Here is a 17,541-nt window from a genome sequence, read left to right as displayed (position 1 = left end):
ACACACACACACACACACACACACACACACACACACACACACACACACACACACACACACACGATCAATTAATGGGTCTGATGTAGCTCTTCTAATCAGGAAGAAGAGACTGAAGAGAGGGAGGGAGACAGAGAGAGAGGGAGGGAGAATGAGAGGGGAGAGAGAGGGGGAGACAATGGGAGAGAGGGAGAGAGGGAGAATGAGACAGAGAGAGAGAATGATTTGAAGAGAGCGAGAGGAGGGAGAAAATGGGAGAGAGGAGGGAGGGAGAATGAGTGGGGGGGAGGGAGGGAGGGAGAATGAAGAGAGGAGGGAGGGAGAATGAGACAGAGAGAGAGAATGATTTGAAGAGAGCGAGAGGAGGGAGAAAATGGGAGAGAGGAGGGAGGGAGAATGAGAGAGAGGAGGGAGGGAGAATGAGAGAGAGAGGGGGAGGGAGAATGAGAGAGAGGAGGGAGAATGAGAGAGAGAGGGAGGGAGAATGAGAGAGAGAGAGGGAGGGAGAATGAGAGAGAGAGGGAGGGAGAATGAGAGAGAGAGGGGAGGGAGAATGAGAGAGAGAGGGGAGGGAGAATGAGAGAGAGAGGGGAGGGAGAATGAGAGAGAGGGAGGGAGAATGAGAGAGAGGAAGGGAGAATGAGAGAGGGAGGGAGAGGGAGGGAGAATGAGAGAGGGAGGGAGGGAGAATGAGAGAGGGAGGGAGGGAGGGAGGGAGGGAGGGAGGGAGGGAGGGAGGGAGGGAGGGAGAGAGAGAGAGAGAGAGAGAGAGAGAGAGAGAGAGAGAGAGCGATAGCGAGAGCGAGAGTGAGAGAGAGAGAGAGAGAGAGAGAGAGAGAGAGAGAGAGAATGAGAGAAGGCGGGAGGGAGACTGAGCGGGGGGGAGACAGGGAGGGAGGGAGAATGGAGAGAGGAGGGAGGGAGAATGAGACAGAGAGAGAGAATGATTTGAAGAGAGCGAGAGGAGGGAGAAAATGGGAGAGAGGAGGGAGGGAGAATGAGAGAGAGGAGGGAGGGAGAATGAGAGAGAGAGAGGGAGGGAGAATGAGAGAGAGAGAGGGAGGGAGAATGAGAGAGAGAGGGAGGGAGAATGAGAGAGAGAGAGGGAGGGAGAATGAGAGAGAGAGAGGGAGGGAGAATGAGAGAGAGAGAGGGAGGGAGAATGAGAGAGAGAGGGAGGGAGAATGAGAGAGAGAGAGGGAGGGAGAATGAGAGAGAGGGAGGGAGAATGAGAGAGAGAGGGGAGGGAGAATGAGAGAGAGGAAGGGAGAATGAGAGAGGGAGGGAGGGAGAATGAGAGCGAGAGAGGGAGAATGAGAGCAAGAGAGGGAGAATGAGAGAGAGAGAGGGGAGGGAGAATGAGAGAGGGGGAGGGAGGGAGAATGAGAGAGAGAGGGAGGGAGAATGAGAGAGAGAGGGGAGGGAGAATGAGAGGGAGGGAGGGAGAATGAGAGAGGGAGGGAGGGAGAATGAGAGCGAGAGAGGGAGAATGAGAGCGAGAGAGGGAGAATGAGAGCAAGAGAGGGAGAATGAGAGAGAGAGAGGGAGGGAGAATGAGAGAGGGAGGGAGGGAGAATGAGAGAAAAAGGGAGGGAGGGAGGGAGAGAGGAGGACCGAGAGAGAGAGAGAGACAGAGAGAGAGAGACAGAGAGAGAGAGAGAGAGAGAGAGAGAGAGAGATTGCTGAACTAGTCAGCAGACCAGACCGGGGTCGTTTCCTGTTTTATCAGCACATTGGAGAGAGAGAGCGTTCTGTACTCCACACACAGTCATTGGAGAGAGAGCATTCTGTACTCCACACACAGTCATTGGAGAGAGAGAGCGTTCTGTACTCCACACACAGTCATTGGAGGGAGAGAGCGTTCTGTACTCCACACACAGTCATTGGAGAGAGAGCGTTCTGTACTCCACACACAGTCATTGGAGAGAGAGAGCGTTCTGTACTCCACACACAGTCATTGGAGAGAGAGCGTTCTGTACTCCACACACAGTCATTGGCGGGAGAGAGCGTTCTGTACTCCACACACAGTCATTGGAGAGAGAGAGCGTTCTGTATTCCACACACAGTCATTGGAGGGAGAGAGCGTTCTGTACTCCACACACAGTCATTGGAGAGAGAGCGTTCTGTACTCCACACACAGTCATTGGAGGGAGAGAGCGTTCTGTACTCCACACACAGTCATTGGAGAGAGAGAGCGTTCTGTTCTCCACACACAGTCATTGGAGAGAGAGAGCGTTCTGTACTCCACACATAGTCATTGGCGGTAGAGAGCGTTCTGTACTCCACACACAGTCATTGGAGAGAGAGCGTTCTGTACTCCACACACAGTCATTGGAGAGAGAGCGTTCTGTTCTCCACACACAGTCATTGGAGAGAGAGAGCGTTCTGTACTCCACACACAGTCATTGGAGAGAGAGAGCGTTCTGTACTCCACACACAGTCATTGGAGAGAGAGCGTTCTGTACTCCACACACAGTCATTGGCGGGAGAGAGCGTTCTGTACTCCACACACAGTCATTGGAGAGAGAGAGCGTTCTGTACTCCACACACAGTCATTGGAGAGAGAGAGCGTTCTGTACTCCACACACAGTCATTGGAGAGAGAGAGCGTTCTGTACTCAACACACAGTCATTGGAGAGAGAGAGTTCTGTACTCCACACACAGTCATTGGAGAGAGAGCGTTCTGTACTCCACACACAGTCATTGGAGAGAGAGCGTTCTGTACTCCACACACAGTCATTGGAGAGAGAGAGCGTTCTGTACTTCACACACAGTCATTGGAGAGAGAGCGTTCTGTACTCCACACACAGTCATTGGAGAGAGAGAGCGTTCTGTACTCCACACACAGTCATTGGAGGGAGAGAGCGTTCTGTACTTCACACACAGTCATTGGAGAGAGAGCGTTCTGTACTCCACACACAGTCATTGGAGAGAGAGCGTTCTGTACTCCACACACAGTCATTGGAGAGAGAGAGCGTTCTGTACTCCACACACAGTCATTGGAGAGAGAGCGTTCTGTACTCCACACACAGTCATTGGAGAGAGAGAGCGTTCTGTACTCCACACACAGTCATTGGAGAGAGAGAGCGTTCTGTACTCCACACACAGTCATTGGAGAGAGAGAGCGTTCTGTACTCCACACACAGTCATTGGAGAGAGAGCGTTCTGTACTCCACACACAGTCATTGGAGAGAGAGAGCGTTCTGTACTCCACACACAGTCATTGGAGAGAGAGAGCGTTCTGTACTCCACACACAGTCATTGGAGAGAGAGCGTTCTGTACTCCACACACAGTCATTGGAGAGAGAGAGCGTTCTGTACTCCACACACAGTCATTGGAGAGAGAGCGTTCTGTACTCCACACACAGTCATTGGAGAGAGAGAGCGTTCTGTACTCCACACACAGTCATTGGAGAGAGAGAGCGTTCTGTACTCCACACACAGTCATTGGAGAGAGAGCGTTCTGTACTCCACACACAGTCTGTGCAGATGGACTCTTATCTCAGGTGCATTACTACTGTCTGTTCATTCCAGTCCACATTTTGGTTACATCTGCTTTTCTTGAAAGAATACAAGTGTTGTCTATCAGACTGTTAAATCAACCCAGTCCAGATGTCTATCAGAGTGTTAAATCAACCCAGTCCAGATGTCTATAGTATGTGTTAAATCAACCCAGTCCAGATGTCTATTGTATGTGTTAAATCAACCCAGTCCAAATGTCTATAGTATGTGTTAAATCAACCCAGTCCAGATATCTATAATATGTACTTTATTTGTTCACCACTGCAGAACAAGATCTGCTTGCCAGATTAGTCTTTTCTTTAGCCAGCTCCTGTTTTCTGCTTAGCCAACTCTTTCATAATTAACGAGATGTTATTGCCCGATGTTCTACCCGATGCAGAACCAGATCTGGCAACCCAAGGCTAGGATCTCAATCACATCTGCAATAATGATCCAATGTTCACCACTGCTGTACAAGATCTGGCAACCCAAGGCTAGGATCTCAATCACATCTGCAATAATGATCCAATGTTCACCACTGCTGTACAAGATCTGGCAACCCAAGGCTAAGATCTCAATCACTTCTGCAATAATGAGCCAATGTTCACCACTGCAGGACTACGCTAAACCAGATGTTTTGAGAGTCTGTGTGCTATTTTGATGTTGAGTTATATGCATTAAATGTGTTCCCTCCATCTCTCTCTCCCTCTCCCCCTCTCTATGTCTCTCTCTCTGTCTCTCTCTCTCTCTCTATATATATATATATATAATATATCTCTTTCTCTCTTTCGCTCTCTCTCTCTCTCTCTATATATATATATATATACATATAATATATATATCTCTCTCTCTATATATATATATATATATATCTCCCCCCTTCTCTCTCTCCCCCCCTTCTCCCCCCCTCTCTCCCCCCCCCTCTCTCTCTATCTCTCAGAGCCAGGCCAGATGAATCCAATGGCCCAGTTGTATTATAAGAAAGTGAGCTACTCTCCGTACCAAGACAGAGTCCCACTGCAGATTGTACGGGCTGAGGTGGATCTCTCTGCTGAGGAGAGGGCCTACCTCACTGCCGTTGAGAAAGGTAATAAAACACAATCACATTGTTACCTCACAAAACATAGTATGCCACAATACAGACCGTAAAAACTTCAAATAAACGCAGCGTCTCCAGACGCCTTTCCTTTTTAATAACCGGGCAATGGCACACATTTCAGCAAACAAACACCTGTTTCAAATAAACGGCTAAATTAATTGTTTAAGAATTTACCATGAATTACCATAAATTGTTTACGAGTTATAATATTTTATTTGTCGCATGAAATAATTCAGTAATGACAACAACAACAACAAAAACCATGGTAATCATCCATTTTTATCTCAAGTAAGAAATGTCTGCTAGCCATTTGCTGCTAACAACTGAGAACTGCTAGCCATTTGCTGCTAACAGCTGAGAACTGCTAGCCATTCGCTGCTAACAGCTGAATACTGCTAGCCATTTCCTGCTAACAGCTGAATACTGCTAGCCATTTGCTGCTAACAGCTGAATACTGCTAGCCATTTGCTGCTAACAGCTGAATACTGCTAGCCATTTGCTGCTAACAGCTGAATACTGCTAGCCATTTGCTGCTAACAGCTGAATACTGCTAGCCATTTGCTGCTAACAGCTGAGAACTGCTAGCCATTTGCTGCTAACAGCTGAGAACTGCTAGCCATTTGCTGCTAACAGCTGAGAACTGCTAGCCATTTGCTGCTAACAGCTGAGAACTGCTAGCCATTTACTGCTAACAGCTGAGAACTGCTAGCCATTTGCTGCTAACAGCTGAGAACTGCTAGCCATTTGCTGATAACAGCTGAATACTGCTAACCATTTGCTGCTAACAGCTGAGAACTGCTAGCCATTTGCTGCTAACAGCTGAGAACTGCTAGCCATTTGCTGATAACAGCTGAGAACTGCTAGCTTACTGGCAAACACAAAAACTTCAGGAATGAAGAACCCTGAAAATCATCTGGTAGGAACTACCAAAAATACACAGTGAAAGACGAGAAATTATTGTCAAGGAAACTTTTTAAAGTATTATTTTTTTTATAGAGAGGCATACTGAGACAAAGGACACGTGACACAGTGTAAATTATAACACATTAGTGCAGGAAATTAAGAAAGTTATTAAAATGCTGGACGTGAATGCTGGATTTTAACAATTAACTATACAAATGAGTAAAAGTTGTGCGTATAAAATAAATAGAAGCCTTTCTTTAAATCAGCACCTTTTGTGTTCAGCAAATAAACACCCTGGCTAATAATTTAACTTTTACGGTGTTAGTAAATTATGTCAATAGCCAGAAATGTAAGTTACTTATAGTGCTCTCTATCAACAAAGTCTCATTTATGATCATCTCTAATAATATCTTACCACCATCGTTTGTGTTTCAAAACACAATTTACAGGAACTTAAAGAAACTTGACATTTCAAGTAATGATACTATAGTCAAAAAAATACTAAAACGTATTTCTAATGTCAAAAAATACTAAAACTTATTTTTATGTCCTCTCCAGGGTGTGAAGCTTGGTGGAGGTGTACGACAGCATGAACCTTATGAACTTATGCAATTTATATACAGTGCCTTGCGAAAGTATTCGGCCCCCTTGAACTTTGCGACCTTTTGCCACATTTCAGGCTTCAAACATAAAGATATAAAACTGTGTTTTTTTGTGAAGAATCAACAACATGTGGGACACAATCATGAAGCGGAACGACATTTATTGAATATTTCAAACTTTTTTAACAAATCAAAAACTGAAAAATTGGGCGAGCAAAATTATTCAGCCCCCTTAAGTTAATACTTTGTAGCGCCACCTTTTGCTGCGATTACAGCTGTAAGTCGCTTGGGGTATGTCTCTATCAGTTTTGCACATCGAGAGACCGACATTTTTTCCCATTACTCCTTGCAAAACAGCTCGAGCTCAGTGAGGTTGGATGGAGAGCATTTGTGAACAGCAGTTTTCAGTTCTTTCCACAGATTCTCGATTGGATTCAGGTCTGGACTTTGACTTGGCCATTCTAACACCTGGATATGTTTATTTTTGAACCATTCCATTGTAGATTTTGCTTTATGTTTTGGATCATTGTCTTGTTGGAAGACAAATCTCCGTCCCAGTCTCAGGTCTTTTGCAGACTCCATCAGGTTTTCTTCCAGAATGGTCCTGTATTTGGCTCCATTCATCTTCCCATCAATTTTAACCATCTTCCCTGTCCCTGCTGAAGAAAAGCAGGCCCAAACCATGATGCTGCCACCACCATATTTGACAGTGGGGATGGTGTGTTCAGGGTGATGAGCTGTGTTGCTTTTACGCCAAACATAACGTTTTGCATTGTTGCCAAAAAGTTCAATTTTGGTTTCATCTGACCAGAGCACCTTCTTCCACATGTGTGGTGTGTCTCCCAGGTGGCTTGTGGCAAACTTTAAACAACATTTTGTATGGATATCTTTAAGAAATGGCTTTCTTCTTGCCACTCTTCCATAAAGGCCAGATTTGTGCAATATACGACTGATTATTGTCCTATGGACAGAGTCTCCCACCTCAGCTGTAGATCTCTGCAGTTCTTCCAGAGTGATCATGGGCCTCTTGGCTGCATCTCTGATCAGTCTTCTCCTTGTATGAGCTGAAAGTTTAGAGGGACGGCCAGGTCTTGGTAGATTTGCAGTGGTCTGATACTCCTTCCATTTCAATATTATCGCTTGCACAGTGCTCCTTGGGATGTTTAAAGCTTGGGAAATCTTTTTGTATCCAAATCCGGCTTTAAACTTCTTCACAACAGTATCTCGGACCTGCCTGGTGTGTTCCTTGTTCTTCATGATGCTCTCTGCGCTTTTAAAGGACCTCTGAGACTATCACAGTGCAGGTGCATTTATACAGAGACTTGATTACACACAGGTGGATTGTATTTGTCATCATTAGTCATTTAGGTCAACATTGGATCATTCAGAGATCCTCACTGAACTTCTGGCGAGAGTTTGCTGCACTGAAAGTAAAGGGGCTGAATAATTTTGCACGCCCAATTTTTCAGTTTTTGATTTGTTAAAAAAGTTTGAAATATCCAATAAATGTCGTTCCACTTCATGATTGTGTCCCACTTGTTGTTGATTCTTCACAAAAAAATACAGTTTTATATCTTTATGTTTGAAGCCTGAAATGTGGCAAAAGGTCGCAAAGTTCAAGGGGGCCGAATACTTTCGCAAGGCACTATATATATATATATATATATATATATATATTTATATATATATATATAAATACCTGGTTAAATAAAGGGTTAGGCTTTAAGCTCAACCATAAGCTCTGGTACTGTGAAGTGGAAATGTCTGTTGGACTGCCAGATTGCATTTGCACTATGCCGCAACTGTAAAGTTTGGTGGATGAGGAATAATTGTCTGGGGCTGTTTTACATGGTTTGGGCCCGTTAGTTCCAGTGAAGGGAAATCTAAATGCTACAACATACAAAGACATTCTAGAAGATTCTGTGATACCACCTTTGTGGCAACAAATTCAGTTTCAGCATGACAATGTCCCCGTGCACAAAGCGAGGTCCATATATAAATGGTTCATCAAGATTGGTGTGGAAGAACTGGCTGACTGGCCTGCACATAGCCCTGACCTCACTAATACTTTTGAGGCTGAATGGAACCAAGTTCTCCACAGCAATGTTCCTACATCTAGTGGAAAGCCTTCCCAGAAGAGTGGAGGCTGTTATAGCAGCAATGTTCCAACATCTAGTGGAAAGCCTTCCTAGAAGAGTGGAGGCAATTATAGCAGCAATGTTCCAACATCTAGGGGAAAACCATCCCAGAAGTGTCAGGATTTGGCCAGGGTTGTTCCGGGTTTTGGTCACTAGATGCCCCCATTGTGCTTTTTGACCTTATGTTTTTTCCCTTGTTCCCCATTATTATTTGCACCTGTGCCTCGTTTCCCCTGATTGTATTTAAACCCTTAGTTTCCCTCAGTTCTGGGCTCTGTGTTTGTATGTTAGCACCCAGCCCTAGTGTTCTGTGTATTCTTGTCGTTTCCGGTGGATGCTCTTGTGGAATTCTGTCTTTGTTTTTGAGTATCTCTTGAGGCTTTTTTGTGCTATACCTACCACCTTTTGGATTTGCCATTTTGTATTGAAGGACTTCTCCTTTTTTACTTTATTAAATACACCGTCTTAAGTACTGCTGTGTCTGCCTCATCTTCTGGGTTCTGCTGACTATTCGTGGCTCAGTTGGTTAAGTGACTGTTTCTCACTCCGGAGACACAGGTTCATAACCGGGTCCTGACAAGAAGAGTGGAGGCTGTTATAGCAGCAATGTTCCAACATCTAGTGGAAATCCTTCTCAGAAGAGTGGAGGCTGTAATAGCAGCAATGTTCCAACATCTAGTGGAAAGCCTTCCCAGGAGAGTGGAGGCTGTTATAGCAGCAATGTTCCAACATCTAGTGGAAAGCCTTCCCAGAAGAGTGGAGGCTGTTATAGCAGCAATGTTCCAACATCTAGTGGAAAGCCTTCCCAGAAGAGTGGAGGCTGTTATAGCAGCAATGTTCCAACATCTAGTGGAAAGCCTTCCCAGAAGAGTGGAGGCTGTTATAGCAGCAATGTTCCAACATCTAGTGGAAAGCCTTCCCAGGAGAGTGGAGGCTGTTATAGCAGCAATGTTCCAACATCTAGTGGAAAGCCTTCCCAGAAGAGTGGAGGCTGTTATAGCAGCAATGTTCCAACATCTAGTGGAAAGCCTTCCCAGAAGAGTGGAGGCTGTTATAGCAGCAATGTTCCAACATCTAGTGGAAAGCCTTCCCAGAAGAGTGGAGGCTGTTATAGCAGCAATGTTCCCACATCTAGTGGAAAGCCTTCCCAGAAGAGTGGAGGCTGTTATAGCAGCAATGTTCCAACATCTAGTGGAAAGCCTTCCCAGAAGAGTGGAGGCTGTTATAGCAGCAATGTTCCTACATCTAGTGGAAAGCCTTCCTAGAAGAGTGGAGGCTGTTATAGCAGTAATGTTCCAACATCTAGTGGAAAGCCTTCCCAGAAGAGTGGAGGCTGTTATAGCAGCAATGTTCCAACATCTAGTGGAAAGCCTTCCCAGAAGAGTGGAGGCTGTTATAGCAGCAATGTTCCAACATCTAGTGGAAAGCCTTCCCAGAAGAGTGGAGGCTGTTATAGCAGCAATGTTCCTACATCTAGTGGAAAGCCTTCCTAGAAGAGTGGAGGTGGTCTGTCCCCTAACCCTACCCTACTGTCTCCAGGGGACAATGTTGATATGTACATGGTCTGTCCCCTAACCCTACCCTACTGTCTCCAGGGGACAATGTTGATATGTAACATGGTCTGTCCCCTAACCCTACCCTACTGTCTCCAGGGGACGATGTTGATATGTAACATGGTCTGTCCCCTAACCCTACCCTACTGTCTCCAGGGGACGATGTTGATATGTAACATGGTCTGTCCCCTAACTCTACCCTACTGTCTCCAGGGGACAATGTTGATATGTAACATGGTCTGTCCCCTAACCCACCCTACTGTCTCCAGGGGACTATGTTGATATGTAACATGGTCTGTCCACTTACCCTACTGTCTCCAGGGGACTATGTTGGCGTGAAGCATGCGTTGCGTGAGGTGGAGGTATACTACAACATGGATGTGAACTGTCTGGACCCTCTGGGGCGGAGCGCGCTGCTCATCGCTATCGAGAACGAGAACCTGGAGGTGATGGAACTACTTCTGGACCACGGGGTTGCTACGGGAGACGCCTTGCTCTACGCCATACGGAAAGAGGTGGTGGGGGCCGTGGAGGTGCTGCTGTCTCACAGAAGACCTGGTGGAGAGAAACAGGTAGGGACTGTGGAGGTGCTGCTCTCTCAATAGGAGACCCGGCGTGTGTGTGTGTGTGTGTGTGTGTGTGTGTGTGTGTGTGTGTGTGTGTGTGTGTGTGTGTGTGTGTGTGTGTGTGTGTGTGTGTGTGTGTGTGTGTGTGTGTGTGTGTGTGTGTGTGTGTGTGAGAGAGAGAGAATCGTAGTGTAAGTGAATGTTATTGAATGTTTATGGGATTATAATTCGCATTCACTATATAGTGATACCAATAACCCACTATACCAATAACCCACTATACCAATAACCCACTATACCAACAACCCACTATACCAATAACCCACTATACCAATAACCCACTATACCAACAACCCACTATACCAATAACCCACTATACCAATAAGCCACTATACCAATAACCCACATTACCAACAACCCACTATACCAATAACCCACTATACCAATAACCCACTATACCAACAACCCACTATACCAATAACCCACTATACCAATAACTCACTATACCAACAACCCACTATACCAATAACCCACTATACCAATAACCCACTATACCAACAACCCACTATACCAATAACCCACTATACTAATAACCCACTTTACAAACAACCCACTATACCAATAACCCACTATACCAATAACCCACTATACCAATAACCCACTATACCAACAACCCACTATACCAATAACCCACTATACCAATAACCCACTATACCAACAACCCACTATACCAATAACCCACTATACCAATAACCCACTATACCAATAACCCACTATACCAATAACCCACTATACCAATAACCCACTATACCAACAACCCACTATACCAATAACCCACTATACCAATAACCCACTATACCAATAACCCACTATACCAATAACCCACTATACCAATAACCCACTATACCAACAACCCACTATACCAACAACCCACTATACCAAAAACCCACTATACCAACAACCCACTATACCAACAACCCACTATACCAACAACCCACTATACCAATAACCCACTATACCAATAACCCACTATACCAACAACCCACTATACCAATAACCCACTATACCAATAACCCACTATACCAATAACCCACTATACCAATAACCCACTATACCAACAACCCACTATACCAATAACCCACTATACCAATAACCCACTATACCAACAACCCACTATACCAATAACCCACTATACCAATAACCCACTATACCAACAACCCACTATACCAATAACCCACTATATCAATAACCCACTATACCAATAACCCACTATACCAACAACCCACTATACCAACAACCCACTATACCAATAACCCACTATACCAACAACCCACTATACCAATAACCCACTATACCAATAACCCACTATACCATCAACCCACTATACCAATAACCCACTATACCAACAACCCATTATACCAATAACCCACTATACCAATAACCCACTATACCAATAACCCACTATACCAATAACCCACTATACCAACAACCCACTACACCATCAACCCACTATACCAATAACCCACTATACCAACAACCCACTATACCAACAACCCACTATACCAATAACCCACTATACCAATAACCCACTATACCAACAACCCACTATACCAACAACCCACTATACCAACAACCCACTATACCAATAACCCACTATACCAACAACCCACTATACCAATAACCCACTATACCAATAACCCACTCTCTGTCACTCTCTCCTCTGGAGGTCCTTTCTCAGGTCTTTCATACTTACCTTTTGCTTTGTCTTTTCCTCCTTTCTTCCTCTCTCCTACTCTCTCCTGTCTCCTCTCCCTCCTCCCTCCTCTCTCCTCTCTCCTCTCCCTCCTCTCTCCTCTCCCTCCTCTCTTCCTCTCTCCTCTTCCTCTCTCCTCTCTCCTCTCCCTCCTCTCTCCTCTCTCCTCTCCCTCCTCTCTTCCTCTCTCCTCTCCCTTCTCTCTCCTCTCTCCTCTCCCTCCTCCCTCCTCTCTTCCTCTCTCCTCTCCCTCCTCTCTTCCTCTCCCCTCTTTCTCCCTCCTCTCTCCTCTCTCCTCTCTCCTCTCCCTCCTCTCTTCCTCTCTCCTCTTCCTCTCTCCTCTTTCCTCTCCCTCCTCTCTTCCTCTCTCCTCTTCCTCTCTCCTCTCTCCTCTCCCTCCTCTCTCCTCTCTCCTCTCTCCTCTCTAATCTCCCTCCTCTCTCCTCTCCTCCTCTCTAATCTCCCTCCTCTCTCCTCTCTCCTCTCCCTCCTCTCTCCTCTCTCATCTCCCTCCTATCTCCTCTCTCTCCTCACTTCCTCTCTCCTCTCCTTCCTCTCTCCTCTCTTCCTCTCTCCTCTCCCTCCTCTCTTCCTCTCTCCTCTCCCTCCTCTCTTACTCCCTCCTCTCTCCTCTCTCCTCTCCCTCCTCTCTTCCTCTCTCCTCCTCTCCCCCCTCTCTCCTCTCCCTCCTCTCTTCCTCTCTCCTCTTCCTCTCTCCTCTCTCCTCTCCCTCCTCTCTTCCTCTCTCCTCTCCCTCCTCCCTCATCTCTCCTCTCCCTCCTCTCTTCCGCTCTCCTCTCCCTCCTCTCTTCCTCTCTCTCCTCTCTTCCTCTCTCCTCTCCCTCCTCTCTTCCACTCTCATCTCCTCCTCTCTCCTCTCTTCCTCTCTTCCTCTCTTCCTCTCTCCTCTCCTCTTCTCTAATCTCCCTCCTCTCCTCCTCTCTCCTCTCTCCTCTCCCTCCTCTCCTCCTCCTCTCTCCTCTCCCTCCTATCTCCTCTCTCTCCCCTCACTTCCTCTTTCCTCTCCTTCCTCTCTCCTCTCCCTCCTCTCTTCCTCCCTCCTCTCTCCTCTCTCCTCTCCTCCTCTCTCCTCTCCCTCCTCTCCTCCTCTCTCCTCTCTCTCCTCTCTCCTCTCCTCCTCTCCTCTTCTCTCCTCTCCCTCCTCTCTTCCTCCCTCCTCTCTCCTCTCTCCTCTCCTCCTCTCTCCTCTCCCTCCTCTCCTCCTCTCTCCTCTCCCTCCTATCTCCTCTCCCTCCTCTCTTCCACTCTCCTCTCCCTCCTCTCTTCTACTCTCCTCTCTTCCTCTCTCCTCTCCCTCCTCTCTTCCTCTCTCCTCCCTCCTCCCTCCTCTTTCCTTTCTCCTCTCTCCTCTCCTCCTCTCTCCTCTCCCTCCTCTCTTCCTCCCTCCTCTCTCCTCTCTCCTCTCCCCTCTCTCTCCTCTCCCTCCTCTCTCCTCTCTCTCCTCTCCCTCCTCTCTAATCTCCCTCCTCTCTTCTTCTCCTTCCTCTCTCCTCTCCTTCATCTCTCCTCTCTCTCCTCTCCTTCCTCTCTTCCTCTCCCCTCTCCCTCCTCTCTTCCTCTCTCCTCCCTCCTCTTTCCTTTCTCCTCTCTCCTCTCCTCTCCCTCCTCTCTTCCTCCCTCCTCTCTCCTCTCTCCTCTCCTTCTCTCTCCTCTCCCTCCTCTCTCCTCTCCTTCCTCTCTCCTCCTCTCTAATCTCCTTCCTCTCTCCTCTCCCTCCTCTCTCCTCTCCCTCCTCTCTCCTCCTCTCTAATCTCCTTCCTCTCTCCTCTCTAATCTCCTTCCTCTCTCCTCTCCTTCCTCTCACCTCTCTCCTCTCCTTCCTCTCTCCTCTCCTTCCTCTCTTCCTACCAGGTCCCATCCCTGATGATGGACAGTCAGTTCTCAGAGTTTACTCCAGACATAACTCCAGTCATCCTGGCAGCTCACACCAACAACTATGAGATCATTAAACTACTGGTCCAGAGAAAAGTCACAATTCCCAGACCCCACCAGATACGATGTGACTGTGTCGAGTGTGCCTCCAGCTCAGAGGTGTGATGGGAATTATTGTCAAATATAAGTGTTTTTTACATAGTTTTTTGTAATGACAATGTTTATTGTTTCGTTTCACGATATAACAACAATGCAATTGAATTACATTTGGCATTAAACACACACACACACACTCCACCATGCCACAACCCCACTCCAAAACTGACCAAATACAAAACATTATTCATTAATTCACACACAACACATCACAATGACAATGCTTAACATAATGATACTCCTAGGGTAGGAGACAGATGCAGTGCTAAACATAATGATACTCCTAGGGTAGGAGACAGATGGGGGGGGGGCAGTGCTTAACATAATGATACTCCTAGGGTAGGAGACAGATGGGGGGGGGGGGCAGTGCTTAACATAATGATACTCCTAGGGTTGGAGACAGATGGGGGGGCAGTGCAAAACACAATGATACTCCTAGGGTAGGAGACAGATGCAGTGCTTAACATAATGATACTCCTAGGGTAGGAGACAGATGGGGGGCAGTGCTTAACATAATGATACCCCTAGGGTGGGAGACAGATGGGGGGGCAGTGCTTAACATAATGATACTCCTAGGGTAGGAGACAGATGGGGGGGCAGTGCTTAACATAATGATACTCCTAGGGTAGGAGACAGATGCAGTGCTTAACATAATGATACTCCTAGGGTAGGAGACAGATGGGGGGCAGTGCTTAACATAATGATACCCCTAGGGTGGGAGACAGATGGGGGGGCAGTGCTTAACATAATGATACTCCTAGGGTGGGAGACAGATGGGGGGGCAGTGCTTAACATAATGATACCCCTAGGGTAGGAGACAGATGGGGGGGCAGTGCTTAACATAATGATACCCCTAGGGTAGGAGACAGATGGGGGGGGGGGCAGTGCTTAACATAATGATACTCCTAGGGTAGGAGACAGATGGGGGGGGGGGGGGAGTGCTTAACATAATGATACTCCTAGGGTAGGAGACAGATGGGGGGAGTGCTTAACATAATGATACTCCTAGGGTAGGAGACAGATGCAGTGCTTAACATAATGATACTCCTAGGGTAGGAGGCAGATGGGGGGGGGGGAGTGCTTAACATAATGATACTCCTAGGGTAGGAGGCAGATGGGGGGGGAGTGCTTAACATAATGATACTCCTAGGGTAGGAGGCAGATGGGGGGGGGGGGAGTGCTTAACATAATGATACTCCTAGGGTAGGAGACAGATGCAGTGCTTAACATAATGATACTCCTAGGGTAGGAGACAGATGTAGTGCTTAACATAACCCAGACAGGAAGATCACGTCAGTGACTCAACCCACTCAAGTGACGCACCCCTCCTAGGGACGGCATGAAAGAGCACCAGTAAGCCAGTGACTCAGCCCCTGTAATAGGGTTTGAGGCAGAGAATCCCAGTGGAAAGAGGGAAACCGGCCAGGCAGTGACAGCAAGGGTGGTTCGTTGCTCCAGAGCCTTTCCGTTCACCTTCACACTCCTGGACCAGACTACACTCAATCATAGGACTGTTATGTACTTGAGTGAAGACCCAAAAGCGGTTTTAACAGAAAACAGAGTTCTTTAATGAAAAACAGGAATGGCATAAATCCTCTTCCAACGTTGACAATGGAACAAAAAGAACGTAGTATAGTGCAGGATGCACCTGCCAGGCAGACTCCGACAGGATAGGACAAGGTGGAAGCAAACGAGACGACAGCTTGCTTCTGGCATCAAAAACACAAACAAGAATCAGACACTGAAAGTAGCAGGAACAGAGAGATATAGAGACCTAATCAGAGGGGGAAGAGAGAACAGGTGTGAAAGAGTGAATGAGCTAGTTAGGGGAGATGTAGAACAGCTGAAGAATGAGAGACAGAGAAGGTAACCTAAAAAGACCAGCAGAGAGAGACAGAGTGAAGAGAAAGGACAGGAACAGACATAACAAGACATGACAGTACCCCCACTCACCGAGCGCCTCCTGGCGCACTCGAGGAGGAAACCTGGCGGCAACGGAGGAAATCATCGATCAGCGAACGGTCCAGCACGTCCCGAGAGGGAACCCAACTCCTCTCCTCAGGACCGTACCCCTCCCAATCCACTAGGTACTGATGACCACGGCCCCGAGGGCGCATGTCCAAAATCTTACGAACCCTGTAGATGGGTGCGCCCTCGACAAGGATGGGGGGGGGGAGGGACGAGCGGGGGCGCGAAGAACGGGCTTAACACAGGAGACATGGAAGACCGGGTGAACGCGACGAAGATAGCGCGGGAGAAGAAGTCGCACTGCGACAGGATTAATGACCTGGGAAATACGGAACGGACCAATGAACCGCGGGGCCAACTTGCGAGAAGCTGTCTTAAGGGGAAGGTTCTGAGTGGAGAGCCATACTCTCTGACCGCAACAATATCTAGGACTCTTGGTCCTACGCTTGTTAGCGGCCCTCACAGTCTGCGCCCTATTACGGCAAAGTGCCGACCTGACCCCCTTCCAGGTGCGCTCGCAACGCTGGACAAAAGCCTGAGCGGAGGGGACGCAGGACTCGGCGAGCTGAGATGAGAACAGCGGAGGCTGGTACCCGAGGCTACTCTGAAAAGGAGATAGACCGGTAGCAGACGAGGGAAGCGAGTTGTGGGCGTACTCTGCCCAGGGGAGCTGTTCTGACCAAGACGCAGGGTTACGAAAAGAAAGACTGCGTAAAATGCGACCAACAGTCTGATTGGCCCGTTCGGCTTGACCGTTAGACTGGGGATGAAAGCCGGACGAGAGACTGACGGAAGCCCCAATCAAACGGCAAAACTCCCTCCAAAATTGAGACGTGAACTGCGGGCCTCTGTCGGAAACGACGTCAGACGGAAGGCCATGAATTCGGAAAACATTCTCGATAATGATCTGAGCCGTCTCCTTAGCAGAAGGGAGCTTAGCGAGAGGAATGAAATGAGCCGCCTTAGAGAATCTATCGACAACCGTAAGAATAACTGTCTTCCCCGCTGATGAAGGCAGTCCGGTGATGAAATCTAAAGCGATGTGAGACCACGGTCGAGAGGGAATGGGAAGCGGTCTGAGACGGCCGGCAGGAGGAGAGTTCCCAGATTTAGTCTGCGCGCAGACCGAACAAGCGGCGACAAATCGACGCGCGTCACGTTCCCGAGTGGGCCACCAGAAACGCTGGCGAATGGAAGCGAGCGTACCCCGAACGCCGGGGTGGCCGGCTAACTTGGCAGAGTGGGCCCACTGAAGAACGGCCGGACGAGTAGGAACGGGAACGAACAGAAGGTTCCTAGGACAAGCTCGCGGCGACGGAGTGTGAGCGAGTGCTTGCTTTACCTGCCTCTCAATTCCCCAGACAGTCAACCCGACAACACGCCCTTCAGGGAGAATCCCTCGGGGTCGGTGG

The 17,541-nt window shown here is 47.7% G+C and overlaps 1 protein-coding gene across 1 annotated transcript in view; it reads left to right on the top strand.

Moving 5' to 3' along the window:
• Positions 1-17,541, top strand: part of LOC135516493 (short transient receptor potential channel 5-like) — a 112,939-nt gene that overhangs the window by 30,355 nt on the left and 65,043 nt on the right. Inside the window, exons 2-4 of the mRNA XM_064940836.1 lie at positions 4,439-4,585; positions 10,115-10,365; positions 13,985-14,164. Of these exons, the coding sequence (XP_064796908.1) occupies positions 4,439-4,585; positions 10,115-10,365; positions 13,985-14,164 (578 nt within the window). The remainder of the gene's footprint in view (positions 1-4,438; positions 4,586-10,114; positions 10,366-13,984; positions 14,165-17,541) is intronic.

The sequence above is a fragment of the Oncorhynchus masou genome, chromosome 27, assembly GCF_036934945.1.
Source record: "Oncorhynchus masou masou isolate Uvic2021 chromosome 27, UVic_Omas_1.1, whole genome shotgun sequence".
NCBI lineage: Eukaryota > Metazoa > Chordata > Actinopteri > Salmoniformes > Salmonidae > Oncorhynchus > Oncorhynchus masou.
This window is presented reverse-complemented; position numbering and strand designations above follow the sequence as displayed.